This window comes from Pelodiscus sinensis, chromosome 2 (genome assembly GCF_052426305.1).
Source record: "Pelodiscus sinensis isolate ZL-2025 chromosome 2, ASM5242630v1, whole genome shotgun sequence".
Classification (NCBI taxonomy): Eukaryota; Metazoa; Chordata; order Testudines; family Trionychidae; genus Pelodiscus; species Pelodiscus sinensis.
The window spans coordinates 97956548-97984547 of NC_143053.1; the positions used below are offsets into that span (position 1 = coordinate 97956548).

General features: G+C 40.1%; 1 protein-coding gene across 1 annotated transcript; it reads left to right on the forward strand.

Moving 5' to 3' along the window:
• Positions 1 to 202: 202 nt before the first annotated feature.
• Positions 203 to 25206, forward strand: LOC102445418 (beta-Ala-His dipeptidase-like). The gene is made up of 12 exons (XM_006121402.5): positions 203 to 354; positions 2867 to 2974; positions 7298 to 7441; positions 8186 to 8348; positions 10234 to 10316; positions 10412 to 10609; positions 13228 to 13312; positions 15954 to 16114; positions 17559 to 17723; positions 19542 to 19683; positions 22575 to 22722; positions 24980 to 25206. Exons 1-12 carry the CDS (start codon positions 352 to 354, stop codon positions 25041 to 25043), a joined length of 1464 nt encoding a protein of 487 aa, XP_006121464.2. The 5' UTR covers positions 203 to 351; the 3' UTR covers positions 25044 to 25206.
• The last annotated feature ends 2794 nt before the right edge of the window (positions 25207 to 28000 follow it).

Genomic DNA, 28000 nt, shown 5'->3' on the forward strand with positions numbered 1-28000 from the left:
GAAACACCTCTTCTTAATTTGTCTCCGGTGAACCATAAAAATTGGGGTTTAGAGGAGAGATTTATTCCCTCGGTAAACTGGTATTAGTCAAGGCAAAATACAAACAGCATTCTTTCCAAGTTTATCATGGTAACCTATGTAGTCTGAATCTAAGTAAATGTGACAGATGTTTGTTCTACAGATATCATTAACAAAATATTTGGAGAGACTATATAACTAATGATAATCAGGAGAGAAACAAGGGTATGCAGGAACTTGATATAAAAGGAAGCCAACACAGGTCAGACTGTTATCCTGTTGTGACGACTACCACCACTGAGACACTTTTGGAAACTGCTGCATTCCACAGCTATGGTAAAGAATTTCCTGGATTTTTTTTTATGCTTTATTGTGTTTATATTGCACCAGGCAATTATGCTACAGCTTAAAGAAAGTTTAAACGTTTTTGAAAAATCACAATATTTAGAATCCAGGAGTGTATTCTGTTTGGGGAACCTCCTGGCACAGAAAGATGTATGAGAGAGCCAGGCATTTTGCTTTTAGTTACTAACGAACTGTGTGTGTATGTGTGTGATGTATATTAAGCGGATGATAACACTGCAGTTTTGGCAACTATAGAAGAGCTATCATTAAAATCAGAGAGAAATAGAGGAGAGAACTGTGTATGCAAAGAGCAAAATTACTCAAAGGAATTAAGGGAGGACTTAAAGCACATTTTAAAAGATTTAAATGATTTTATAGAGAATTAAAAGAATTCCAGACTTCCTAGGTTTATCATGAACTTAGAGAAATTTCATCTCTTCAAGGACCCAGACATATTTCCACTGAAGAGCCAATGGGAAATGTTGTCATTTTTTGGCATCAGGATTTGGCACCAGTTATGGAAATTTCAGCAAGAAAATCTCTTTATTTCTGCTAGAAAAAAAAGTGAGTGCAGCTACAGACGTAAAATTAATAACAGTAATTTATATAATACATGTGCTTACTTCACACTTTTCATCTGTTGATTTAAAGGTCTTTTACAAAGGAAAATAAATGCCTAGACTAAGTTAAGCTATGCATCATATGCATTAACCTTGAAGAATATCATCTGATTCCCCCTTTTTAAATTTTTCAGAGGATTTTTACTATTTTAAAAGTCAAATCCTGATCCCAGCCAAGTCACTGGCAAAACTCTTATTGAAATGAAAACACATTTGGTCTTGAGTGAAGAAGCCAAACGATGGCCAAGTTCTCTTTCTCTTATTTATCTTGTGCATAGCACCACACGTGTGAACAACATTTGAAAAGAAGAGCCAAACTAACAAGTCCCTTCCATTTACTTCAAGGTGCTGATAGGAACTCAATAGCTTGAGTCCAATACTTCGCTGAGCTGCAATGCTTCTTAATTCAATAAGTAATACTGGGCGAGAGCCGAAGTCAGTAAAATTGAGCTCACATGGAGTGGGGAGGAACGGGCAGAGAGAGCAACTAGTACCACACCAGGGCAAGGGAGGGCTTCACAAGAGTGGCACTAATTTATCCAACTGGCATAGGTACCACAAGGCTATTCCTGTGCTCCCTCAGGTATCTCACATCTCTGCATGATACGGCACCTCTCTCCCCCATCTTTTTTAAAATCGAGTTTGGCCATTTTTCTAAAACAGATGCTCCAGGTTAAGCAGGAATTATTTCAGGGATGTTCTGTGGCCTGAGTGATGCAGCCCCAACATGCTCCCTGCCTCTTTTCCTTTAAAAGGGTGTGGGGGAGGGGATATGGGTGCCACAGGAGGACGTGAAGAGTACCTCAGCACAGGGGGAATTCTCAATGGCCACCTTTTGGGCAGCAAGGCTCTTTTGTGCCACTTGCTGAAGAGTCTCTAATGTATGTAGATTTTATAGCGCAGATTCTCTCCCGCACTCTGTCTCCTTTATGCCAGTCTGCCAGTGCAAAGGAGCTGTAAAGATGGCAGATCTGGTTGCACGGGGATTCCCGGAGCATGAGAGAAATCCCTGAAGGAGATAGAGTTACTATAGTCATTCTTATACTGTTCCCCAGTCATAACTCCCTGGCTTTGCAAGGCATCCAGTTGCACCTAGAATCACCAGCTTTCAGAATGCCTTCAGTGCTCCTCTACATCATCCTCAGAACAGCAGCCCCTCAAAAGTACTAGACATACATTTTTATCCTCTGAGGCTGAATATAGGCCTAAAAATACAGTAGATACTTTTAAAAAGTATACCACATCTGAGGTAGAAAAAAGCATACCACTTCTGAGGTTGTGGGATGGGAATCTGAAGTACTGATTGTTGTCATACTAGCCATTTCCTTCCTCTCCTAATCCAACAGTTTTCCTTCTTTCCTTATCTCTGTAGAACATGTCAGCTGCTCCCATCAGGTGAACGGACCTGTGTTGTTATAGTGGTTGCTTTAAAGGTTTTCCCATTCTGAAAAAAATCCCAGTACTTAGAATGGGTGATACCAGTGTCACAGGTCCATAGATCGGTGCTGTAGTCGTGTACACTCCTAGCTTTTGAATGGTCCCTAGGAGTAACAGCTTCAGTGTAGCTAGATCTACAAGCGGTCTCACTCAGTTTTCAGGGTAACCCATGCAGTGTCACTGTCTTCTGAGACTGAACCTCTGGGGCTGCTACGATCCTACTTCACACTGTAAGTTCTGATTATTAGAAAGCAAGAATGCAACTAGAAATGGAATAACATGAGATAAATGTCTTCCTAGATGTTTAAGCACTGCCTCACACTGCCACCCAGGCTATTCATTGCAATGCCAATATATTTGCCTGGAAGCACACTATGTGAACATTGTCTAAAGTCTGAGAATCAAAGGATAAACTTGTTTTACAATATTTCACATTTCTTTTTCAGACTGTCTTGGTGCTTGCCCTATTGTTCATGTCACTTACTACAGCAGGATCTGTGCCTTCAGATCAAATATTCCAGTATATTGAAGAACATCAAAATGAATATGTGCAGGTAAGAATATTTGTGCTGCACAATAAGAATACTTGTGATGTAAATTTTTAGTAGTAAGCATTCTCAAAGTAGGTTATACTTCTTTTTTTTTTTTTTTTTAAATACTATAATGGATCAGATAGCCATCATATCATATTTGGTATTTTACTTCTGGTAATAATATTCTTTGCTCTTTACCAATGAAAAATGATATAGATATATATGCAATAAATTATTTTTGGATCATCTTAAATTTAATAAGAGAGAGTGGCAATAACAATAAGTACTTTGTTCTCATATAGAGTTTTTCATCCATAATCTCAAAGTTTTTTTTATAAAGGAATAAGCAGACTGGTATTAGCTTCCTGTTTCTTTCTGCTAATAAACTTCAGCTTTCTAATAGGGCAATTATTTTTAACAATAAATAGGAATAAGAAATAAAAAAGGGCCAAAGCCTCACCATTGGAGTTTTTTATCTACTAAGTTATGCAAGATTTTTTTCCTAGGACTTAAAGTGTTCCATGCATCTGTAATCACAGAACTCTTCATTGAATACACCCCTTTGCCAAACCTTACTATAAAGCTGTGTTCTAAAATACAAGCTTTATATATTTATATACTAGCTGGTGAGACCCACTGTTGACTGGGCAAAGTCATTTTGAATAGATTACACTTACAGGAAAATTCAAGAAATTGAATATATGTAATAGAATTTTGTATTAATGTTCTTGCAAAAGGAAAGTAAAAGAACAGTTTTACATTTTGTAGGATTTCAACTTCAAACATTATTCATTTTACTGAATAATTACCGTACATAGTAAATTTGAATTAGAAACTCGTAAAGCTTCTATTACTCTTTCTGTAACTAATTTGAATTATTTTGTGATTTGTAACAGTAAACATTTTCTTTGCGCTAAAATTACAGTTGAATAGGTGACTAGATTTTAATTTTGTTAGCAAGTATTTTATGAACTCTAACCATAATAGTCACTCAGGAAAAACAAAAATAATTATTTAAACTTTTCATCCAGCATATTCCAGTGTAAAAAGTAGTGCATTCAGCTAATTTAAGTAGCAAGATTATTTATGCAAAATGTGGTATCTGTAGGTAATCACAAAGTATTACTTTATTTTGCACAAACAAATCCACAAACAAACTCTTCAAAATATATAATAGACTGGTGCTAATGCTTATGGAGATAACCTTGAAAACATGACCTTTGTGCAAAACGATTCAGTGTTGTCTTCCTCATTCTGCAGCCAGCCCGAAACAATACATCTGAACTGCCCTGTTAATTTTCAGAGTTTTTGACATGAAATCTTAAAGATGACATTTTAAATGTTGAAATTAACTATTCTGCCACTAATTATGTTAGCAGAAACATTCAGCTAACATGAGTCATCTGTTTCCTATCCAGCTATCGAAACTTCCAGCTTCTTCCATGGCAACTTCTACTATGCATCACTGAGAATATAAAAAAGCGTGCCATATGGGTAATTGGAATCGGGAGAGGTACAGAAGGGGGGACACTTTAAAATAAACAACACAAGAGTCAATAAATCATTTTCATATTTAATTTATTAGAAAGCTAAAAATCAATGAACCTGCCATACATTTTCAGGATACACGTTGAAATGCAACACCATGCGATTCCATGTTGCAGTTTCTTAGAGCCCACTTCTAAAACACTGGTCCATACTGAGTAGTACCTTTCTACACAGACATTTATTTCAACAGGACAACAGTGGTGCAACAACATACAGCCGAATAGGAGTACATTTGGCAGAATCAGGCCTTTTGGATTTCCCTATGAAATGTGTACAGTTTATAAATAAAAAGTTGTGCAATGCATTTTAATAAATATCAGCTTTGCAAATTTGACCTGGAATCTGCAGCTTAAGCTGAATTCTATCCTTCAGTTTATCATTTTCGGCGATAAAGGTTCTGAGGAAAAAATTAGGCCATCACTAACCCTATATACCTTCTTGGTTTAGGAAATATGTCCTCAGGGACACCTGTGCAAAACCATTTCCTTCAATGGATTTGGAAAAGTGCAACTGTTTGGAATTTAATAAACAAATATAACTTTGCTCTCTCTCAACTGTATTGGCTCTGCCGGGCTATCATTAGTGAAAAAAATAGAAACTTATTATTACTGCTAAGAACAACAAAAAAGAAGCAGACTTCTGGAGTAGGAAGGTACCATTCATCTATAATTAATTTGTATAGTAGAACCACACTTCAGTTTATTAGCTTTTTTAACTTGTTTAACCTACTCTGTTCCTAGTACAACAATGCTCTGTAGGGGAAAGAGGACCCCAGGCCCATGAAGAGGTCATTGCAAATTCAGGTCATAGTTGATATTTAAAAGGTATGTGACCGAAGACAGAAAAACGACAGTGATTGTCACACAGTACAGAGTGACTCATGACTATGAGTGCCAGCTTCGGGGTAGACTGTCAAAAATCAGGGCAGAAACTGCAAACTAGTTGTATGTTCTCTAATTAGTTTTTGTCCAATCCAGTGACAAATAGAAACTCTAAGGCATTACAACAGTCTTTCTACGGCATCACAGACCGTACTCTTGGTCATTCCAGTCTGTCTTGATACCCAGGCAAAATGGACTATGTGATTGATGGCTGTTTTATACCAAAACTCACACAATATTCAGATTACTCTCAGTATGAAAGGGCCAGTCACTTACCCAGGTAAATTGTACTTGGCTGTCAAACCAAAGACAATTCCTATAGCCAATCTTGTAATAAACTAACTACTAAAGTTTAAGTAAAAAAATAAAAGAGTGTTGTTTATGAGGTTAAAACAGGAAACACACACACACACACACATACATTTGTCTTAAAGCCTTAGATTTAAAAAGGTAATATAAACTTCTGTAATAGACAGTTCCATGTGTCCCTTAGGGCTGACCCATTCCAAGCAGCACAAGATGGCCTCTTATGTTTAGGAATCTTTGCCCCTCAGAATCTAAAAAGCATAAAGATCCAGTTTCTCCACTTCAGTTTTATCCCCTTTACTCCAAAATTCAAACTTATAGAACAAGTATCAGTGCCTGACTCCTCTTCATGTGGGTGGGTAGAACCCTGCACAGATACAAAGTTCTATTTGCGGATAGAAATCTGTATCTACTGATGCACAGGTCTCTGCTCCTGAGAACTGCAGCTGCCAAATGAGAAGAACGTGGTACCACTGCTCCCAAGAACCAGTGCCCCATGCCATCTGCACTTGCTGGCAGTGCAGCTGTACTGCTTACAGCCCCACCCCCAGCAGGCTATATGGCTCCAGACAGAATATGTGGCTGGGGCCAGGGCCAGAGGAGTTGCTGGTGTGGGGGTGCTGGCTCTTGGGAGTGGTGGCAACATGTTTTTCTCATTTGGCCACTGCAGTTCTTGGGAGTAGAGCCTTATAGGTCAGCAGATACCAGTTTCTATCTGTGGACATCCACATCTGCAGATAGAAATTTGCATCTGGATAGGGTTTGATAGGTGGGGAGGGAAATCAAACAGATCTTTGTCCTTTTGATGCCTTGCAAAAGCTCATGTGGTTTCAAAGGTCCTCTTGTAATTAACAAGGTCCTCTTGTTAATTACACTAATTAATCCTTCTTTTCCTATTTGGTGAGTTACACAGTAACAGAAGTTTACAATGAAAACTCAATAGAAATGTATACCATGGGAGACCAACATGAGGATTAATACTTGCAGCATCTGACAAGCATTGTCTAAACCAGAGGGGGGAACCTTTTTTGGACCAGGGGCTGCTGACCCACAGAAAAATCGGTCAGGGCTGCACACAAGAGGGAAGCAAAAAGCAAAGCAAAACAAAACAAAACAAAAAAGTGCACCACCCAAACCCCTAACTGGCATGGTCCCCAACTGAGGAGAAAGACACTCCCCACATTCCCCTTGCCCATGAGAACCTATGGGGTCCCAGCCTATTAGATTTTGTGTGTTCTAGCCCAACTGTGGGACAGCAGAGAGCTGGAGCACCAGTGCAGACTCCTCAATGCTGGGGGTGGGGCTCTGAGCCTCAGGGGACAAATCCAGGCCCTCAGGCTTGAGGTCTCCACCCTCCCCCCCCCCCATCTAAACACTAAACACATTCTTATAACTCTACTTTAACTATACTAACACACCAGTGAACTAGACTGGTTTTGGGGAATGCACTTATCAATGTTGAGTGAGGCTCCGGGCCTTGGCTTGAGCTGGCACTAGTCTGTCAGTCACAGTGATGTTTTCAGGTAACTTTCATTTCAGAAGGCTATGACGTCAGTTTAGAGCAGTACATTGCATGTAGAACATCATCTTCAATTTTCTTATCCTGCAGAGACTCAAAGACTGGATAGCCATAGAAAGTGACTCCAATGACCCTGAAAAGAGACATCTGGTTACAAACATGATGCTCTTGGCAGAAGAGAGGATAAGAACATTAGGAGGAACAGTTGAGATGGTTGATCTGGGCATGCAAGAGGTAATAATTTTCACTGTGTTTTCAAGATACAAATCTAAGTATCTCTAACAGTCATTGTTTAGTACTATAATCAAGTTATCTAAGGGCTGCACAAATTAAGAAGCATGTGTATAACATGGGTTACCACCGTAACTATGGTTTATCTTTGGCTTTTGTAGCAATAAATAAAATCAGTGTGCAAAGAAAGCCTCATCTTATATATACAGGTACCAACAGTGTAATCCTGGTGGGTGCCAGGAGGCAGCAGGAAACTTTATTTTTGTTCCTGACTCCTGAGGCTTAGAAGAGATGCAACTGGGTGTTAGTGGTCAGCTGCTTCCCAGCACTAGATCTCCCAGAACTTTTCCTTATCCCCTTAACTCCAAAGCAGTGCGCACACCCCTGATTTTTTTTAATCTTATGTGGTTACAGCCAGGACCAACCTCCTGTGACAAAACGTTTTTCATATCCCTGAGACCATTTCTTATTTTGTGCTACTGCTAGCATGGTTACTCTTTTGCTGCCTATTCATTGCTCCAGAAAATTATATATATTCTATAACAGCCTTAGGATATAGATTTTTGTCTGTTTCTATAGAGCAAGTATTTGAAAATCTTTTTTAAAAGACAGCCCTAAACAGAAGACATTCAAAAATCAAGAGATGTAGGATCAAAATCATTCCTGGTGCAAATTCCAGTGACTTCATCATCATCATTTTGGAAGCCCCTATGAATGTCTATATTGAGGCTCTTTTATTTATTTTAGCTACCCAATGGCAACAAAATCTCTTTGCCACCAGTTATTCTGGCAAACATTGTAAAAGATCCCAAAAAGCCTACTGTTTGTTTTTATGGACATCTGGATGTGCAGCCAGCAGAAATTGAAGATGGATGGTCAACAGAGCCTTACATATTGACAGAGAAAAATGGTAAGAACTTGAGCTACTTATATTAAGACTAAGAAAACTTTCAGCAACAGGCGTATCATATATTCAGTGAGACCCTTTATACTAAAGCAGTTTCCGTACTATGCAAGAAAAGAGTAAAAGCATTCAAATAACATAGAAGCACATAGTTTAGTTCAGGTAAAAAAGAAGACCTCCTGGGAAATTGCCTGCCTTTTCTGTGAATAGATTTTTCGCGAAAATGCTTTGAATTTGTCCTTCCTTTTGCAAAAATAACCATTTGTCTTAAAAATAAGACACATAGAAGATCTTGGGCCAAATTTAGGTTGTATCTTGCACATATGCCCACACCAGAAATTAGTGGTGAAATTCTGGCCCAACTGAAGCTATAGGAGTTTTGCCATTGACTTCACTACAGCCAGGATTTTACCTGAGGTGTCCAAATAGACTAGAGTATAACTTCGGTGCCTTGCTTCTAGTTCCTGTGTTAAACCCACCGAGTCCATGTTTTGCTGTTCCTCCGTGACTGGAAAAACTGGAGAGTTCTGGGGCAGGAGGCATAGTTAAGATATTTAGCTCCTTTGATCAGCTATTCTACTCCTATGCCCCTCTCCATCTATATGGCTTATATTCCTGCTGAGTAATTTGTGGCTACGTCTAGACTGGCCCCTTCTCCGGAAGAGGCATGCTAATTTCTAACTTTGGAATAGGGAAATCCGCGGGGGATTTAAATATCCCCCGCGGGATTTAAAGAAACATGTCCGCCGCTTTTTTTCCGGCTTGGGGAAAAGCCGGAAAAAAGCGTCTAGACTGGCGCGATCCTCCGGAATAAAGCCCTTTTCCGGAGGATCTCTTATTCCTGAAGGTAGGAATAAGAGATCCTCCAGAAAAGGACTTTATTCCGGAGGATCGCGCCAGTCTAGACGCTTTTTTCCGGCTTTTCCCCAAGCCGGAAAAAAAGCGGCGGACATGTTTCTTTAAATCCCGCGGGGGATATTTAAATCCCCCGCGGATTTCCCTATTCCAAAGTTAGAAATTAGCATGCCTCTTCCGGAGAAGGGGCCAGTCTAGACGTAGCCTGTATGTATGTCTGTGCTAAATTTGTGGGCATTACTGGTCTGATCAGAATAAGAGTGCAAAATCATATTGATTTTGTACTACTATTTTCTGCCAGTTTTGGAAGGCAATGCTGAAGAGAGCCTCACTTTAGCCCATGCCGTTTAACTTGCTATAATATTTCTTCTATTCAACTTTTAGCTATCAAAGAATTTTCATTAGAAATGAGTGTACAAAAGGAAGGGGGTCCAATATTAAACATCTACTACAAGTAAATATGGACTTTGCAATTATTACAGTACAAATCCAATACTGGAATTTGGAATAGCAAAGTTTGAGTACTCCAGCTATATTTGAACATCAGAGGGACAGCTAATCCTATCTAGAGGAGACCTTGTTATTCAAATGCTGATTACTGTACTTTTTCTACAGGCCACATATAGCTCTGTTATATACACAACCTGTCCAAACACTATTTTAGTTATATGCAAGATGCTAAACATTAGAAAGAAATACTATGGAGACTGTAAATACTTTATATTTATTAATGGTTTAGAGTGTAATTCTATTTTCAAAATTGATTCAGTTAAATACTGCATTCTGGGACCGTATATTTATTGTGTCCTAATGATTTCCATATCAAATATGTTCAGTTTACAAGTAAAAGCCTGGTAAATTCACCCTGAATTCATCCCGAGCACTGAAAATCTAGCTGGTTTCTTTCCTACTTATTCGGTGCACAATGATGAGTAACCAGATTTCTACAGATCAAGTTTGTCTATACACCTGTGCAACACCAGTGTCTGAATTAACTTTATTTGCTAACACAGCCTCATTCTATTTTGTTTTAAAGGTAATCTTTATGGACGAGGTGCCTCTGATGACAAAGGACAAGTTCTGGCTGTCCTGAATGCAATTGAAGCACTTCAAAAACATGCATGTGATTTTTTTCCCTTCTTTTATCAATAAGTTTGTTTTTTTCAACTACGTAATCAATTGCTTATAAATCTTTTTGAAACATTTCCTTATAGGAACTTCCTGTTAATGTCAAGATTCTGCTTGAAGGTATGGAAGAGGTAGAGTCCACTGGGCTAAAAGAACTAGTTGAAGAAAGAAATAGTACATTTTTTTCTGACGTTGATCACATTGTGGTCACTGACACTGCATGGATCAGCAGCAAACCCGGTATCACATATGGAACAAGAGGAAACTGCTACTTCCTTGTGGAGGTACAGTGCAAGAAGCAGCAAGATCTTATACTCTCATTAATTGAATATTAGCTTAGCATTTATCAAGTGGTTTCATATTTATCCAAATTCACGCACCATAGCCCTATTGAATATATAATCTCACAGAGCTAAAGGTACAGGACTATATAATGATTCCATCTCTGTTTTATATGGTAGTAATTTTAAGGTTGAACTAAAGGAATCACAACTTTTTAGTACTGTTATATAGCAATAACATGTAAGCACATTATGGGTCAATTAGCCTTTCAGTTATATCAGTGCAATCTCACTGAAATTAATTAAGAGGACTTGTATCATCAAAGGACTTTACAAAACATTAGCTAATAAATTAAGAATTTCCTTACATGCCACTCTTCAAGAAATTTATCTGGGATTTTGAAATACATGGGATTTAAGACTGCACGCAGAGATTTATTCTTGGTACGGGTAGTGATCTTTCTTGATAAATTATAACAAAAAGTCACAGTATGATAGCAGAGAGAGGGGAAAGGCAGAAGTCATGAATTTATAATGACAAATGACACAAAACAGCCCACACTATTTTAATCAAAATATCTTGTATTTTCCATAAAAACGACTTCATTCTCACCAATCTATTAGCTTAAAATGATTTAAAATACTGATTCAACAGCAGTGCGGTAAGCTGGAAGTATAGCTCCTGCTTTTATCTGTTAGAGAAGAACAGGCTACCCAGAGGCGTATGGGATAGAAGGACATCTTTATTGCTGATTCTTGTTCCATCTTGGATCCCTCCAACCTGGGATGCGAGTGAGGAACCAATTAACCCCAGATGCACCCTTTTATCTTAGTACAGGTTGGACCTCCCTGGTCCATCACGGTCAGGACCTGACCAGTCCCAAATGAGAGAATTTGCAGGATCAGGGGAGGTATCCTGCCACTGGCTCCCAAGCCCATTGCCTGCCGCTGACAGGTTGCCTCAGCAGGCACCCTGCCTTCCCCTTCCCCAACTTCGCTGGGCTGCTTGCCCAGCTGCTGCTGGCTCTTGGGGTAGCAGAGGCTCCGACTCTTGCCACGGTGCTTCAGCCCCACACATCTGGGGGTAGCCACAGAGCTCCAGTCCTAACCCTGTGCTCCAGTGAGCTGCTGAGGGGCTCTGGCTCCGTGCTGCAGGGCATTGCTGCAGGGCTCCTGCCTTGGCCCCGTGCTCCAAGAAGCTATCGGAGGACTCTGGTCCCGTACTGCCATGGGGCTCCAGCCTCAGCCCCAAACTCCCAGGGACAGCGTGGAGTTCTGGGGCTGCCACGAAGCTCCAGCCCAACGCCAACCCATGCTGCTGGGGGAACCAGGCCCTGCCCCACGCCACTGCAGACTGCCACAGGCCTCTGGCACCAGTCTTGCACTGCCCCCAGCTGGGCTGCCAACCCTGTTTCTCTGGCCTGGGTGGCCCTCCTGCTCTTAGGCTCCCGGGCTCTCTGGTCCAGGAGCATCTGTGGTCCTGCTGGACGACGGATGTTGCCAGACCAGAGAGTGCTAGTTTTTGGTGGTGTAAACTGCATGTAAATATCCTTATCAATTACATCACTTTTTAAGCCCTAATTTAGTAATGTGAACACTCATATAATGCATAATCATGACCATGTGATGACTATAGTTATACCTACCCCTGTTTACTGTTTACAGCTTTTTAGTTGATGTTAGCAATTCTCACATCACAAAACTCCTTGAATCAGCAACTTACAAGGGGGAAGTATATGTGACCCTGAATGTATAATTCAGTGCGAATGGGAACAGATAAGGAGGGTAAGGAGGGAGGATAGCATGGTTAACACATAGACCATTCATGAAAAGTTACATCCTGGGTACAGCTCGGTGCTTATCTATCCCAAGCAAGTGGGGAAAGAGGAGTCAAAACAAGTCTGTAAACCAACAGAAGCGGGGTCTACTTGGCTGTGCCCAATAACCATGGTTGCAACTACTATGACCCCTTATTTAACTCTTACACACCCCAACATCATCTTCTTCAGCACTGCTTCTCTGTCTTCATTTCTTCAAAAGGCAACTAGGACACCAGTGTTGTACAGGCAGCTCTCACCATGTCCGCTTCCTAGCTATGTAAATGCCAGAATGTTTTACTCAATAAAACAGAAATGTTGTGCCATTTCATAGCAAGCCCACCCCCAATGACCGGAGAAAAAAATGAAATGGGGTGCACAATTTTTGTGCCGAAAGGTTCATCCTGATTGTCTAGAAAACATTTATTCTACAGTGCATGTGGAATAGTAGCAAACATTTTAATACCATTCAACAGGTATTGAACATATTTTGCAAGATTGTCAGGCTAGTCTGTCAGCGTCAAAAGAAGTAAATGGATAATAGAGTCTTTAAAATTAAATCAAATAGTATTTAAAGAAAGGTGCACTAGCATACTTGGTTCTTTTCTTCAGAGCTGGAAAAGTGAACAAAATTACAAGCAAAACAAAAAAACACCACCACATAAATGATAGTGATACACCTTGAAATCCTGAAATAAAAATGACCATAGATTTTTCCTGTTGAATTAAACTGAAAACGTGAACAGCCTTGTCTATGGTTTGCAAAGGAAGTATCAGCTGTGTTTATCTATTCTACTTTTTCAGGTGGAATGTGCTAAACAAGACTTACACTCAGGGAGCTTTGGAGGATTATTACATGAAGCAATGAATGATTTAATATTTCTGTTATGTAAGTATTGCTTTAATCATCTAAAGGCCTATCTACATTGCAAACTTAGGCTGATTTTATTTAATTCACATTTGAGCATCAGATTTACTAATTGTGATTTTGCATGTCCCCACTAGGCGGCTGTGGGCCGTGGAACACATCCTCTCTGCAGCAGATTGAAATTCTAGCTAGATATCAGTGTTTCTTTGGCTGATTCAGGGCACTGCCTGCACAGACTCTCCCATTCCCCCTTCAGCAAAACACACCACTATCTCCTAAATGCTCCATGCTGAAGGCTTTCATGACCCTGGGCATGCATGTTCAGCTGTGCTGCTGAGCTCTTCACACTGCTTTGATGGGAAATGAATGTTCAAAAGTTTCCAGGGCTTTTCCTACTCTCCTGGCTTAAGAGCACTGGAGTTCAATGTACTTGCCAGAGCATTCGCAATGGAGCACTCTGGATCAATACCTGGAGACCAGTAACTCTGAATTACAGTACACAGTGTTTACACTGCCCTTAATTTGAGGTGAAATAAAAGACAGGACTATGCAGCACTTTAAAGACTAACAAGATGGTTTATTAGGTGATGAGCTTTTGTGGGCAAGACCCACTTCCTCAGATCAATTTGTGACTGAAAATTGGCATAGTCCTGTCTTTTGTTTCAGCTAGACCAGACTAACACAGCTGTATCTCTATCACAATTCTTAATTTGAGGTGTGAATGCTGCCTCAGGCTTTATTCCACTGGATCAGGTTCAGTACAGGGGTCCATTTTAAAAGCCTAGTAGGTCAATGGAAGAGCCTGTGCAGTGCAGACACAATCATTACAAATTCAACCTAATGCTAAATATGTTGACCTAAGCTCCTAGTCTGTGTCTACACTGGCACCCTTTTCCGTAAAAGGAATGCTAATGAGACACTTCGGAATTGCAAATTCCACATGGGATTTAAATATCCCCCGCGGCATTTGCATGAACATGACTGCCTTATTCCTAGTAGGAATAAGGGATCTTCCGGAAAAGGGCTTATTTTCCGCAAGAACCCGTCTAGACTGGCACTTTTCTCCGGCAAAACCCCGAGCCGGAAAAAAGCAGCAGCCATGTTCATGCAAATGCTGCGGGGGATATTTAAATCCCCCGCGGAATTTGCAATTCCGAAGTGTCTTATTAGCATCCCTTTTCCGGAAAAGGGTGCCAATGTAGACACAGCCCTAGTGTAGACCAGCCCTACAAATAAACACCATGTCCTAGGTCTGTCATGTTCCATTTCAGAACATACCAGGTATTGCTCTTATTTCCACCAGCTATTAAAAAGCACAGGAAAAGAAAAACATGAATTACATGTACTGGGCTCAGTACTAACATTGATCCTCAGGCAAAACTCCTATTAATTTCTGAGAGACATTTTCTTAGTAAGGACTAACCAAAAAAGACTTCTGGTTTGGATCCATAGCATGCATAATTGCAAGTGCTCCAGCATTTGATCCAATGGTGTAATTTATGTAGAACCAACTTAATTTAAATGGGCACTCACAAAAACCCGAACACTGTGTGACAAGGGGTAGCAGATTTAGATAATTTATTTTAAAACAGTACAAGCCACCTGTGTGGCTTTAACGTGTTTGTTAACATTGCAACCCCAATTCTGTTTGTTGTATGTACTGTGTGCTGAATAATAACATGAAAAGATTCTATGCTGTTAAACCATACTGGACCTTTATTAAAGCAATTATTTACAGAAGTGTCATAAATGTAGTTAACATCCAAGCTATGTTCAGACAAAGACTTCCTAGTGTCCCAACTGTTTCTTCCTGCAACTCCCACTCCTCCCTCCAAGTCCTATGGGGGTTACTGGCCAGTTATTCATTTACATTTTCCTGCCCTGATCATTCTCCTTTTTCACCTCCTCTCTTGCCTAGGTCTCTCTTCAGGAGGATTTTTCCTTTGGAAATCTGCTTTCTCTAGACCATGTCAGAGTTCTATGGCTATTTCTACACTTCAAGCTGGGGTGTTATTCCCCTGCTTGTGTGCATATATATTCACACTAGCTCTAAACGACCGCAGTGTATAAATAGTAGCGTACATGGGGGTTGGGATGGTGGCCTGGGTAATGGTAGCAGCATCAGAGCCACAGGTAGTGGCAGACAAAGCATGGCCGAGCCGAGTACTTTCCCAGCACTTACCCAGTAGTTTCAGGTGAGTAAATATTTAGCATGATGGCGCAGCAGCTCCACAGCTATTTATGCTTGTGCTTGCTCGCTGAGCTCTAACGAGTGTCTACAACAGCAGGGAAATTTCACCTGTGGCTCATAGTATAGGCTTAGCCCATGTATCCACAGAGGGGTCACACATTACTTTCTCAGGAAAAAGTGTGGTGCCTTTCCAATTCCTGTTGTTCCCAGAGACAGCAGTTCATTTCAGGACTCAAGTGTATATCTTCCACGTGACAGTGTCTTAAGCTGCCACTAAATCACAGCTGAAAGGGGTTAATTGTTTAAATGATATAACATTAAGGTCAGCTAGAGATATTAAACATGAAAACTATCTCTGCAGAGTTTTCTCAAACACTTTTTTGGTGCAGATTTCTGTTGTCCCTGTAGAGCTTATTAGACATGAATCTTTGTTTTGTAGCCCAATTAAAATTCATTTGGATTTTTCTTCAGCCACTCTTGCAGATTCTTCTGGTCATATCTTGATCCCTGGAATTTATGAAGCAGTAGCTCCTCTAACTGAAAAAGAAAAGAAACTCTATGAAGGAACTGAATATGACCTGGATGTTATTAAAGCCAAATATGGAATAAAACAGTTTATTAACAAAACTAAGGTATATGTTACATTCATTCTGTATTGGTAATAGATTTTTTTTCATTGCTGGTTTCAGGCTACTCAGATGGAATAATAAATTATAGTAATTACTGAAGTCAATGGGGCTCTTTTTATTGACATCAATGGGCTATGAATCAGCTACTAAAACCACAGGTTTCTTAAGATCTCTTCTTGGTCTCACTAGTGCTGGGACTCTATGTGAGGTATTTGACTTAGATTTTAGCAAGCTCCTCAGGCCAGGGACAACTACTTCAATATGTGGTGTTAACACAATGGGACCCAATCAGAATTAGGCCCTTTGGACAAAACAGCAACATATTTATAAATGATGGTAGTCAAGAGCAATTTTTGCTTTGTGAGAGGCTCGCAGATTGCCAGAACTCTAAAGACAAAATTCTGCTCTCAATTGAATAGATACTTCATTGTTGGTTGCCCATGTAACTGAATGCAGAATCTGACCCTATGAAGAAGTCTTATTTTCTAGTACAGCTATTTCTTGGAAAAAATGTGCACAATTCTTAGAATACCTGTTGAAAAAGTGGCACCTTTGTCAGCAAAAAGATAAATGGTCGTTTTCAGTGACTAACATGAAGTAAGGTTTTGATTGTCCCAGTATATAAAACTACGGACACACTTTTTTCACCAGTCCCTCCAAATCAATCTTCACTGAAGAATGCGACTCATCTGACCCAAAAAAACAAAAAACAAAAAACCACCTCATCTAAAGATTGGATTTCCTTAAAATACATTTATTAACTTTAAAATATTGGTAGCTGATCTATTTTAATGTAATTTATGTTCTTCTTCCAATGGCCAAATGCAACATCCATTACCACTAAGTTGTGGGCCCATATCACAAGGAAAATGCACTGACTGGGCATTCTAAAGATGCAAAATTAGTGTAAAATCTGTATTTCATGAGGTGTTGTTTGTTTTGAATGCTCATGACTGATATATCATATGAAGCACCTTAAATCTTGAAGCTAATGTATCTACTTAATATTTATATATATTTACCTGTCTATCTACTATTTATATTTGAATATTTTATTTCATTGACTTGCTTTGTGGGCTTGAGAAAGGGGAATTCTATGGAATTCTATATTGGCAATATTGTAAGTGCTTGAAACCTGGACATCTTTATACATAATAGATTTTATAGTTTAATAAATGGATCTCTTTCATTTTGCTACAGTGAGTTAGCTTTAAGAAGAAAACAAGCTGTGGAAGATTTGGCGCATCAGTCTCTAGGCTGATTTATATATAGCACACTTAACATATACAAAGAGTGGTTTCTTTATGTGGAAATAATAATACTGAGACTGCTTGTCTAAGAATCATGTATGCATCTGTTGTGAAGTAACATGAAGTGCTAGCTAATTATAGATTATTGTTTAATGTCTCTTCTGCTTTAATATATTTACATATTTTTACATCTTCAGGAAGAATTATTAATGCAAAGATCACGCTATCCATCTCTTTCCATACATGGAATCCAAGGAGCTTTTTCTGCACCTGGAACGAAGACTGTTATTCCTGGAAAAGTAATTGGAAAGTTTTCAATACGGCTGGTGCCAAACATGGAGCTGTCTGTAGTAAAAAAACAGGTAGGGTTTAACAAATCCCTCCTTTATTAATTCCTCCTATACCCGTTAATTGTATTCACCCACTTCAAAATTAATTACTTCTGCGCCTATGACACTCATCAGCAAATTGTCTCGTCTCAACATTTTTGATGCTCTGACCCCTCCTGAGCTGCACTTTGTGTTGCTTGGTTGTAATTGAGCATCTGAGTGTCTGTTACATAAGGGCTGCATCTAGACTGGCAAGTTTTTCCGCAAAAGTAATTGCTTTTGCGGAAAAACTTGCCAGCTGCCTACACTGGCTGCTTGAATTTCCGCAAGAACACTGACGATGTCATGTAAGATTGTCAGTGTTCTTGCGAAAATGCTATGCTGTTCCCGTTCCGGCAAAAGCCCTTTCGGGCAAAAGGGCCAGTGTAGACAGCTGAAAACTGTTTTGCGCAAAAAAGCCCTGATGGCAAAAATGGCGATCGTGGCTTTCTTGCACAAAACCGCCTCTAGATTGGCACGGACGCTTTTCCGCAAAAAGTGCTTTTGCGGAAAACTGTCCGTGCCAATCTAGATGCTCTTTTCCGCAAATGTTTTTAGTGGAAAAACTTTTCTGTTAAAAGCATTTGTGGAAAATCACGCCAGTCTAGACTTAGCCAAGGAGAAACAAATACAGGGACATGTATGACTCCAAGGAGAGCTATAATAAACAAAGAACATGTTATATATGTCATACTACAGTTTCACTATCTATAATGTACCTATCCCAACAACAGAATCTGGTTACAATTAATCTATAATCATTCCATATTCCTCTGTCTGCAAATCTAAAACCATCTAACTTTTTCCAAAATTGAACAAAAATGACACCCATCAGAGTCTAATAAAACTATGATTTCATTCTCGGGTTAATCGGTCACCACTTTACTTTTGAATAGATGTTAACAGCCCCAACAAATGAAGATCTCTGCACCAGCAAATGTGGAGGAGTAGAGTACTGACAGTAATGAAAAACAGCATGTCTGGGACTCTTTTCACATTCCAAGTATTAGAGAGACTAAGTGGGTGAGGCAATATCTTTCTTTGGCTCAAATTGTGTTGTTGGTTCAGTAGAAGATACTACCTCATCTACTTTGGTCTCTAAGGGTGCGTCTACACAGCGTCTACCCTAAACTCAAAATAAGATATGCAATTTGAGCTATGCAAATTGTGTATCTTATCTTGAATGTCTTTAGAAATAGCTCATTTTGAAATTTGGTGCATCTACACAGTGTCAAATTTTGAAATAACATGCTATTTCGAGCCATCCCTTATCCTCGTGCAACGAGGTTTACTGAGACGGCAAAATAGGGCACCCGTTACTTCAAAAATATTTTGAAATAACAAGTGGCTTCTGTAGACGTGGGGTAGCTATTTTGAGATACCTCCGATATCCTGAAAGAGCCGTGAAGTGTAGACGTACCCTAAGGCAAGATCTACAGTAGGGAGTAATGATGAACTAAGATACACATCTCCAGCTATGTAAATAGTTTAGCTGGGGTCAACATACCTTAGATCAAGTTACTGCAGCATCTCCATTGCTAGTGGTCAGTGGGACAAACTACACTGTCAGGTCCCTCATACAACTTGATCCAGTGGAATACTGGAGTTGATGACCAGTTCAATCAGTGGTAAATTTACCAGGTTTTTACTAGACCCACCAATCTCCTAGTGTAGATAAGGCCTAATATCCTAAACATGGCAGATGTGCTTCTGACAAGTCAGCATTTTAAATAAATGCATACACATAGATATTTACTTAATTCAGTACATAGAAAAAAATCATTTTCATATCACTACAATTATTTTCTTTAGGTGACTGACTATTTGAACAAGAGATTTACTGAACGGAACAGTCCTAACAGCTTTAAAGTAACCTATAGAAAGGGATCAAAGTCCTGGCTAGCTGACCCAAATGAACCTCAATATTTGGCTGCAAGGAAAGCAATTAAAAGAGGTTTGGCTATTTTATAATATATGGATTATTTGCTAGATAACTACATCACTGTTTGAAATTATTAATTACAGATACAAAACCAGATTATTTCCCTTATTCTGTCTGCACATGTTCTTATTGTCCACATAATACTTTCTAATTCTGATGTATTTATTGAATTACACTTTCATACATAGCCGCTTTTATTTTTTGTTCATATGAGCAATATTAATGTTCTATGCCAGTGATCTCCAATCTTTTTAAGCACAAGATCACTTTTTGAATATAAGTGCAATCCAGGATCTACCTCAGACCCAAATACCCTTGCCTCACCTCCTTCCTGCCCCTTCTCCGAGCCCCTGCCCCTGCTCAATCTGTCCTTCCTCCCTCCCTTCCCCGTTCTCCTTTGCTTTCACCCAGTAGGGGCAGTGGGTTTGGATACAGGCCCTGGTCTTGGGCTAAGGGATTTGGAATGTGAGAGAGGCTCTGAGCTGAGCCTGGGGCAGGGAGTTGGGTTGCAGGAGGGGGTTCACAGTACAGGCGCTGTAAGTGAGTTTGGCTCAAGGGGCTCAGGGATAAGGATAGGAATATCCAAGGGGCTCAGGAATAGGACAGAGTCTTGGGGTGTAAGAAGGGATTCATGACTGGGTTAAGGATTCAGGATTCTGGCTCCAACTGGACACTGTTTACCTCAGGTGGCTCCTGGATAGTGGTGAAGTGGGGCTAAGACAAGCTCACTCCTGCTCTGGCCCTGCACCACTCTCAACAGCTACCAGCAAACTCCCTCCATCCCAAGCCCTAATCAGTTCTGCGGAGATAGAATACAGAGTGGAAGAGGGGGCACCCTGGTATCAGTGCCCCCTCCTCTCATAGAATCATAGACCTGGAAGAGACCTTAGAAGGCCAGACCCCTGCCCAAGGCAGGACCAATCCCAACTAAATCAACCCAGCCAGGGCTTTGTCAAGCCAAGACTTAAACACCTCTAGGGATGGAGACTCCACTACTTCCCTAGGTAACCCATTCCAGTGCTTCACCACCTGTCAGCCGACGGTCAGGGCAGTGTGTGTGTGTATGTTTCCGAGAAAAGGTTTAACGTCTGTGTCTTTACTGCTAGGACCGGGGTCCTGTCGCAGAGGGTGGCCAGCAGGCCAACAGACGCCCCGTTATATAGGAAGAGCTTATTACACCTTAGATTTTAGCTGCTAGAACACAGGGGTTCCTTCGCAGCGGGCAGCCTAGGAAAGGCTGAAAAGGTGCCCCAACGGATCTTGTCACCTGGGAGTGACACAGATCCAAACGCCCAAGCTCTCCCTATGTCTGTCCCTTTATGACCAGCTGAAGTTCTTTTAAATTGTGCTTGGTTCTATTACAGCAACTGAAGGAGTCAGGTTAAAGCTTAAACAGTTACGGGTTTATTAAAGAAGCTTATACATGCATATGGTTACAATGGCTATTGCTCTATTTCTTAAATGCTAGCAAATATATATATAGATCTTAAAAAAATGGTTACAGGAAAAAGGTAAAGATAGAAAATAGAAATAATGGTACCAAGTGACAGCTTAATCTTTAGAGCTCTAACACTATGTATATATATACTTAAACAAAGGACCACATCCAGGTACAATTTTTACCCCTTTCTGTGCCTCTCGACTCCAGCGTGTCAGGCCAGGGCCGGTCTCTCAATTCCTAGGAAAGACGAATACGAGGTGAACGTCCCCTCTGGAACCTCGGGAGATCAAACACCTAACCCGACCAGCAGATAGATGGTAGATTGACACTCTGAGAAAATGTGCTGCTGGACCCATCTATATACCCCTGGGGGCCCGTATCCTCTTTCTTATCTAAGATGCTGAATTGTACTGGTCCGTTTGTGGCGCCAGTTCTTACAAGCAAGTTTCAAGTTAATTTACACTTGCAAGAGAGAGATATCTAAATTGTGCGTACTAGACTTTTTTTTACTGGGCAAGAGATTCCTCCCCCCGTGGACGGCTGTGTGTTCATATCAATATGGGTTAAGTCAAGGACACTCCTTGGCAGCCTCTTGGTCAGCAATTGGCGTATCTCTGTTTACAGCCATTCACGGTCGCAGCAGCCTGGGCCTTCTGTTCTGTGTGCCCTGCATGCTCCAGGCAAGCAAAAATGGATGTTACAAGGGGGGGTTCCTGTCTGGCTACACCACCCTCCTAATGAAATAGTTTTTCCTAATATCCAACCTGGACCTCTCCCACTGCAACTTGAGACCATTGCTCCTTGTTCTGCACAGGAAGCAGGAGGCTCTTGGAAGGGGGTTCAGTTCCAAGGCAAAGGGCAGGAGAGGTGCAGCCAGGGAAAGAGCAGCAGCTGAAGTGCTGTGCTTGATAGCCTCTTGACCAAAACACTCAGGATCACCTGTCAGAGGCTCCAAGTTTTACCAGTAGATTCCAATCTACTGGTTGGTGACCATTGTTCTATGTTGATCATCACATGTAGCACACATAGATGTGTCATTCATGCCTTTTACCACTTTTCATCTTCTGCTGTAACTTGGTTTCACATGAATATGGTTAACAGGAAGACCCCCTGTGCCCATATAGAATAACATTAGTTTCAGAACTCCAAGTGGATGCAAAATTCCATTGTAAAGTCATTTGTAACAGACAGAACTTTAAGTTAGGTACTAGGTACAGCACACAAGCAAATCACCCTAGTATGAGTGTGGGTGATTCTAATATTTTGAATCCAAGGTTAACGCAACCAGAGCATCACTTTTTTAGAGGAAAATGGAAATATACTTAAGTCCCCTTTAGTCCCTCCAACAGAAAATGACGTAAATAAATTTATATCAGAATAATGTCTTTAGTTATATAAAAGCAGGAAGGATACTGCATTAATTAATTTTTATGACGCTTATGTTGTTGTCTTCACTCCCTAGTGTTTGGAAAAGAGGCTGACATGATCCGTTCAGGTGGGACAATTCCAATTGCCACAGATTTTCAGGCGCTGACTGGAAAAAGTATAATGTTATTAGGAATAGGAGGACCTGATGATGCTCCACATGGGCAAGATGAAAAGATCAGCAGGTATTTTTTTTAGTGCTGATTTTCTTAAAAATCATAAATACGGTAATTTAGAAGAAACTTGGAGTGTTAAGTGTTAATATTGTTTCAGAAGAAAAAATATAAATACTGTGACAAATAAAAAAATATGCTATGAATTTGCATTACTTTTTCAAATGTACTTTTAGAACTCCCAAACGTAATTTTGAAAAAATGGTGTAAATGCAGGCTCCTCATCTCAAGTACCATTTTTTTCCTTCCGAAAATGTTGCATTCAAATAAAGCACAACAGCATAGTTAGATTTTTAGGAACTAATCATTTGAAAACATCCAAGTTGAAGAGTTACTTTAAGTAATCAAGTTGGTTAAAATGTGTGTGAAATGTGGATGCTTTCTTTCCTACTTTTCAACATTACTCATTTCAGCCCTTGTATTGCTATTCTAAATACTGGCAGTAATGAAATTAATTGGAGTTGGCACAGTTTTTATCACATTATCAGTACATTTGGTTATGCATGATTTCTTGAATTAACTAAAGAGGAGCAGTTTCATAAAAGAAGCATGAGGGAATATTTTGTTTTTGTGAAACTATAATTAATATTTGTATTTCATACTAGCTACTGAAAGCAGCTGGGAGGTAAACATACTGAATAATTTAAAACTAAAAAGGAGGAATATATTTTAATTAAATAAAAATCTACCTCCAAGTAATCTATTGAAAGTTTTATTCTTGATGCTGAACAATAATTACATAAAAATAAGTGCTTATTAATTGTGCATTAAAATCTTTCTAATTTGGAATTTGACCACAGTCTATAGCTTCTGTTCAAAAGACTGAGGTAAAACATAGGGACACAGTCTTTCCTCAAATTAGTTAGCATGTGTGTGTGCACCCGTGTACGTGTATGTGTGTGTGTCCCATTGACATCACTAGGAGTTCCATGACTGTAACCAAGGGTATAATTTAGAGCTTAGCTCTGAAAACACATTACTTGAATAATTGTTTTCAAGTGAGTAGTACCAATTATATAAGTTTTCATAGGATTAGGTCTGTAAGGCATGAGCCAAAGCCAACTGAAGTCAATAGGGCTACGTCTACACTGGCCCCTCTTCCGGGAGGGGCATGTAAATTTCACGAGTCGTCGTAGGGAAATCCGCGGGGGATTTAAATATCCCCCGCGGCATTTAAATAAAAATGTCCGCCGCTTTTTTCCGGCTTTTAAAAAAGCCGGAAAAGAGCGTCTAGACTGGCCCCGATCCTCCGGGAAAAGTGCCCTTTTCCGGAGGCTCTTATTCTTACTTCAAAGTAAGAATAAGAGCCTCCGGAAAAGGGCACTTTTCCCGGAGGATCGGGGCCAGTCTAGACGCTCTTTTCCGGCTTTTTTAAAAGCCGGAAAAAAGCGGCGGACATTTTTATTTAAATGCCGCGGGGGATATTTAAATCCCCCGCGGATTTCCCTACGACGACTCATGAAATTTACATGCCCCTCCCGGAAGAGGGGCCAGTGTAGACGTAGCCTAGGTGTCTTTTGACTTCAGAGGGCTTTGGATCAAGTGTTTAGGGTAAAATTTGTAAAAGGTACTTGGTAGACAGGAGTCTTAAGATGCCCAAATACCTTTAAGCATCTGGCCCTATATGATTTAGGAGCCTAATTCCATATTTTCCAAAGTGACATTCAAGGAGACTTCTACTGCCAAGTCAATTGTGAAAATGGGACTTAGATATCAAAATCATGTTGGCCTTGCAACTCTAAGCAGAGCAAGAGTCTTTATACCTTTTAAAAAGTGGGTCATGGCTCCTGAGGTCATTTAGGCACTTTAGAATTTTTTTCTCTTGTTCTCCTTAGTTATGTTGCCTGAACTGATAGTGAATGATTCAGGCTTAAATAGCAAACAAAACTGAAGACAAAGCAGTCAATATATTTATCTGACTACCTGAGTTATTACATGTTCATGAGGATTCATAGATTTTTAAGGTCAGAAGAGATCACCATAGTGATTATCTTGACTGACCTCTTGTATAACAGAGGCCATAGGATTTCACTTAGTAACTTGCCTAATAGCATTGTTGAAGTTCAGCATGTCTTTTAGATAAGCATTAAATCTTAATTAAGATTTTTCCATCACCTGTCACACACTCTCTGATAAGCTTTAGAAGATTGTCTTTACTGATAATATGTATTTATTATCATTTATTTCCATGTGAAACAATGTTTGTATGTCTGAAGAGCTCCTATGTTATGTACACTGAAAGTATACTGTTTGCTCTGTTTTCTTTTAGGTACATTTACATTGAGGGAACAAAACTATATGCAGCTTTTCTTCAAGAACTTTCTACTGTATAAAGAAAAAAAGAATATGACTTAGTAAATCTTTATAACTATCCATATTTTGGAAGGTTTTCTTGATAAGCACAGAACATACTGGATTTCAACATTATCTTGAGTTGTTCTTTTTCCAAAAATCTTAATTTTAAAAAGAAATTGAACATAAAAATCTTATAACAAACACAGTGCATATGACTATTATCCCTCATATATGGCTTCACAAATAAGATTACTATACATGAGATAATAACTCACCTTTTCTTAGTAATAGCAATCACTTTTTTCTGGTTTTTTTACAAATAGTGTTGGGTTCAATACAACCACAGAATACAACCTTTCGTTTTCTGAAAGTGTTTAATGTAGCCCTTGCTGAACTGGTCTTTGATTGATGAGCCTCGCTGAAGTAGCTTAAACAAATAGGTATTTTAAACCATTAACTTAATAACATGGCTAAAAGATAAATGTATACATGTAACCTTAGGATGGGAGTAAGGGAGCCGATTATGCCAGACCTCAGGCTATGTGTACACTACACTGCCATGTCCAGGGAATGCGTCTGCTCTTCCGAAATTTATTTGAAAGAGCAGACGTGCTTTTTTGGCATCCCTGTAAGCCTCGTTTTACAAGGAAGAAGGGATGTTCCAAAAAAGGAATTTTCTCCAACTTTTGGCCCAAGGTAGATCGGCCAAATGTCAGAAAAGCCTATTCCGAAAAAAGAAACAGAAAAAGCTATGCAAATTGCGGTTCACCATTTGCGTAGTTTTTTCTGGAAGAGCAGTGCAGTGTAGACATAGACTCAGGGTTATATAATAATTCAGTAGTACACCAAGCTGTCCATTTTAGGGTTGTTGACTTAGTATAATAATGTTCAGCATAACAACCTACACAAAAAAACTCTCAACTTGTACCTTACTCTCACCTCTGTCCATAAATTCTGGTCCTTATGAATTTGTTTCCTATTATTTTCAAGTCTAACATCTCCATGGGGAGGGGGAAAGGGTGTTGACTCAATTCTGTAGTCCCAGAGGTCTTCTTTCAGTGTTTCCAATGTCTTCTCTGATTATCTCCAGAGGATAATCAGAGGCAGATCTCACAAGTGGCTGAGAGCGAGCCTAAGCCCACCCTCCCTGCAGGATTGCAGACCAGAGCACCAAGTGGTAGCAATATCAAGTATCTAGAAATGCTCCAGAAGTCCCTTCCTGGTTACTCCCTACCTCTAATGATTCCAGTGCAGGGCATGGTCACCTCTCTCTCTCAAAAAAAATGATTATTAGAAATACAAAAGGTACAGCAAAAGACAAGATCAATAATTAAAGTATGAAAGAGCTTCCAAATGAGGAAAGATTATAAAGAGCAGCATTGGTGATTGGAGATGGCTAAAGGACGATACGACAGAAGTCTATAAAGTCAGGAATAGTGTTGAGAAAATTAATAAGGAAGTGTAATTTACCATTTCAGATAACTTAAGAACCAGGACTAATAGCTATTAGCAAAGATGGGCAGGGATGCAAACCTGAATGTTCTGGGTGTCTCAAAGCCTCTGAATGTCAGACACTGGACTTAGTTGACAGTGGATGGATTACTTGATAATTGCCCTGTTTTGTTCATTCCCTTTGAAGCACTTGGCATGGAAGGTTACAGGGCTAGCTAGACCAATTAGTCTCGCACAGAATGGCTATTCTTTTGTTCTGATCCAAATAAAGACAGAGTGGATTCCTTAACTCTAAAGGACAAGCTAATCCCTTCTCTGGGGGCCAGGAGTAGCTGCCCCTTCCAAATCATCCACTTCTCAGGAGTAAGATTCCCACTGTACACTTAGGCTCTCAGGCCAGGTCCACAGTATGGGGGAGGGTTGGCTTATGGTACAATTCCAGCTCTTTAAAAAATGTAGCTGGAGTCAATTTACAGTAAGATGAGCTTTGGCTTCGTCTTCACAGTGGGAGGTTGATGGGAGAAAGGCTCCTGTTGACTTTCCTTACTTCTTGAGAGGAGTACGAGTACCCGGTGCACCCTCAACATTTGATTTAGCAGGTGTTTACTAGACCCGCTAAATCGAATGCTGGAAGATTGACTACTGTTGCATAGGAGGAGGGATAGCTCAGTGGTTTGAGCATTGGCCTGATAAACCCAGGGTTGTGAGTTTAATCCTTGTGGAGGCCATTTGGGGCAAAAATTTGTCAGGGGTGGTACTTGGTCCTGCTGTGAAGGCAGGGGACTGGACTTGATGACTTTTCAAGGTCCCTTCCAGTTCTAGGAGATAGGAAATCTTCATTAATAAATAATAAATATAATAAGATCTTTCTGCAAGTAGAGATGTGGCCTTAGACAGATCTACCCCCTAGCCTGAATGCCATTTCCCTGTCTGTTTGAGCTGATGACTTTCTTTCAGACTCTTCCTCCAGTTGCATATGTAGTGAGGTGGTGCCACTTAGGCCAAAACTGCTTGTTAGCTCTTTCTTAGTGTGAGTTGTATATACCCCATCGGGGTGGCCCGTGAGTATAGGCGAACTCGGCGGTCGTCGCCTAGAGCGCCACCTTCAACGGGTCACCCGATAATGATGTCACGCCATTGACGGCCCTGCAGGCCGGGGCACCCATTGCGCGTTCTGCCTGGAGCTCCAGCTGCCGCAGCCAGCCTCAGGCCACTCCTGTACCCCATAAGAGCACACTACAAGACTAATTCTTTTATTTTGGAAGTTTCAGGGGGTAGCTGATTTAGTCTGTACAGGTAAACTGAAAAAACAACAAATAGTCTGGTAGCACTGTATATACTAACAAAACATGTAGATGGGATCATGAGCTTTCGTGGGCACAGCCCACTTCTTCAGATGACCGGTCATCTGAAGAAGTGGGCTGTGCCCACGAAAGCTCATGATCCCATCTACATGTTTTGCTAGTATATACAGTGCTATCAGACTATTCGTTGTTTTTTCTTTTATTTTGGCCATCTTGACTGTTTTTAGGCCTACTTCCTC

Bases quoted from the DNA above. Each gene is read 5' to 3' on its own strand.
- LOC102445418 (XM_006121402.5), top strand. The intron at 2,975-7,297 runs GTAAGAATATTT...CTTATCCTGCAG, and splicing joins ATCAAAATGAATATGTGCAG to AGACTCAAAGACTGGATAGC. The intron at 8,349-10,233 runs GTAAGAACTTGA...TTTGTTTTAAAG, and splicing joins CATATTGACAGAGAAAAATG to GTAATCTTTATGGACGAGGT.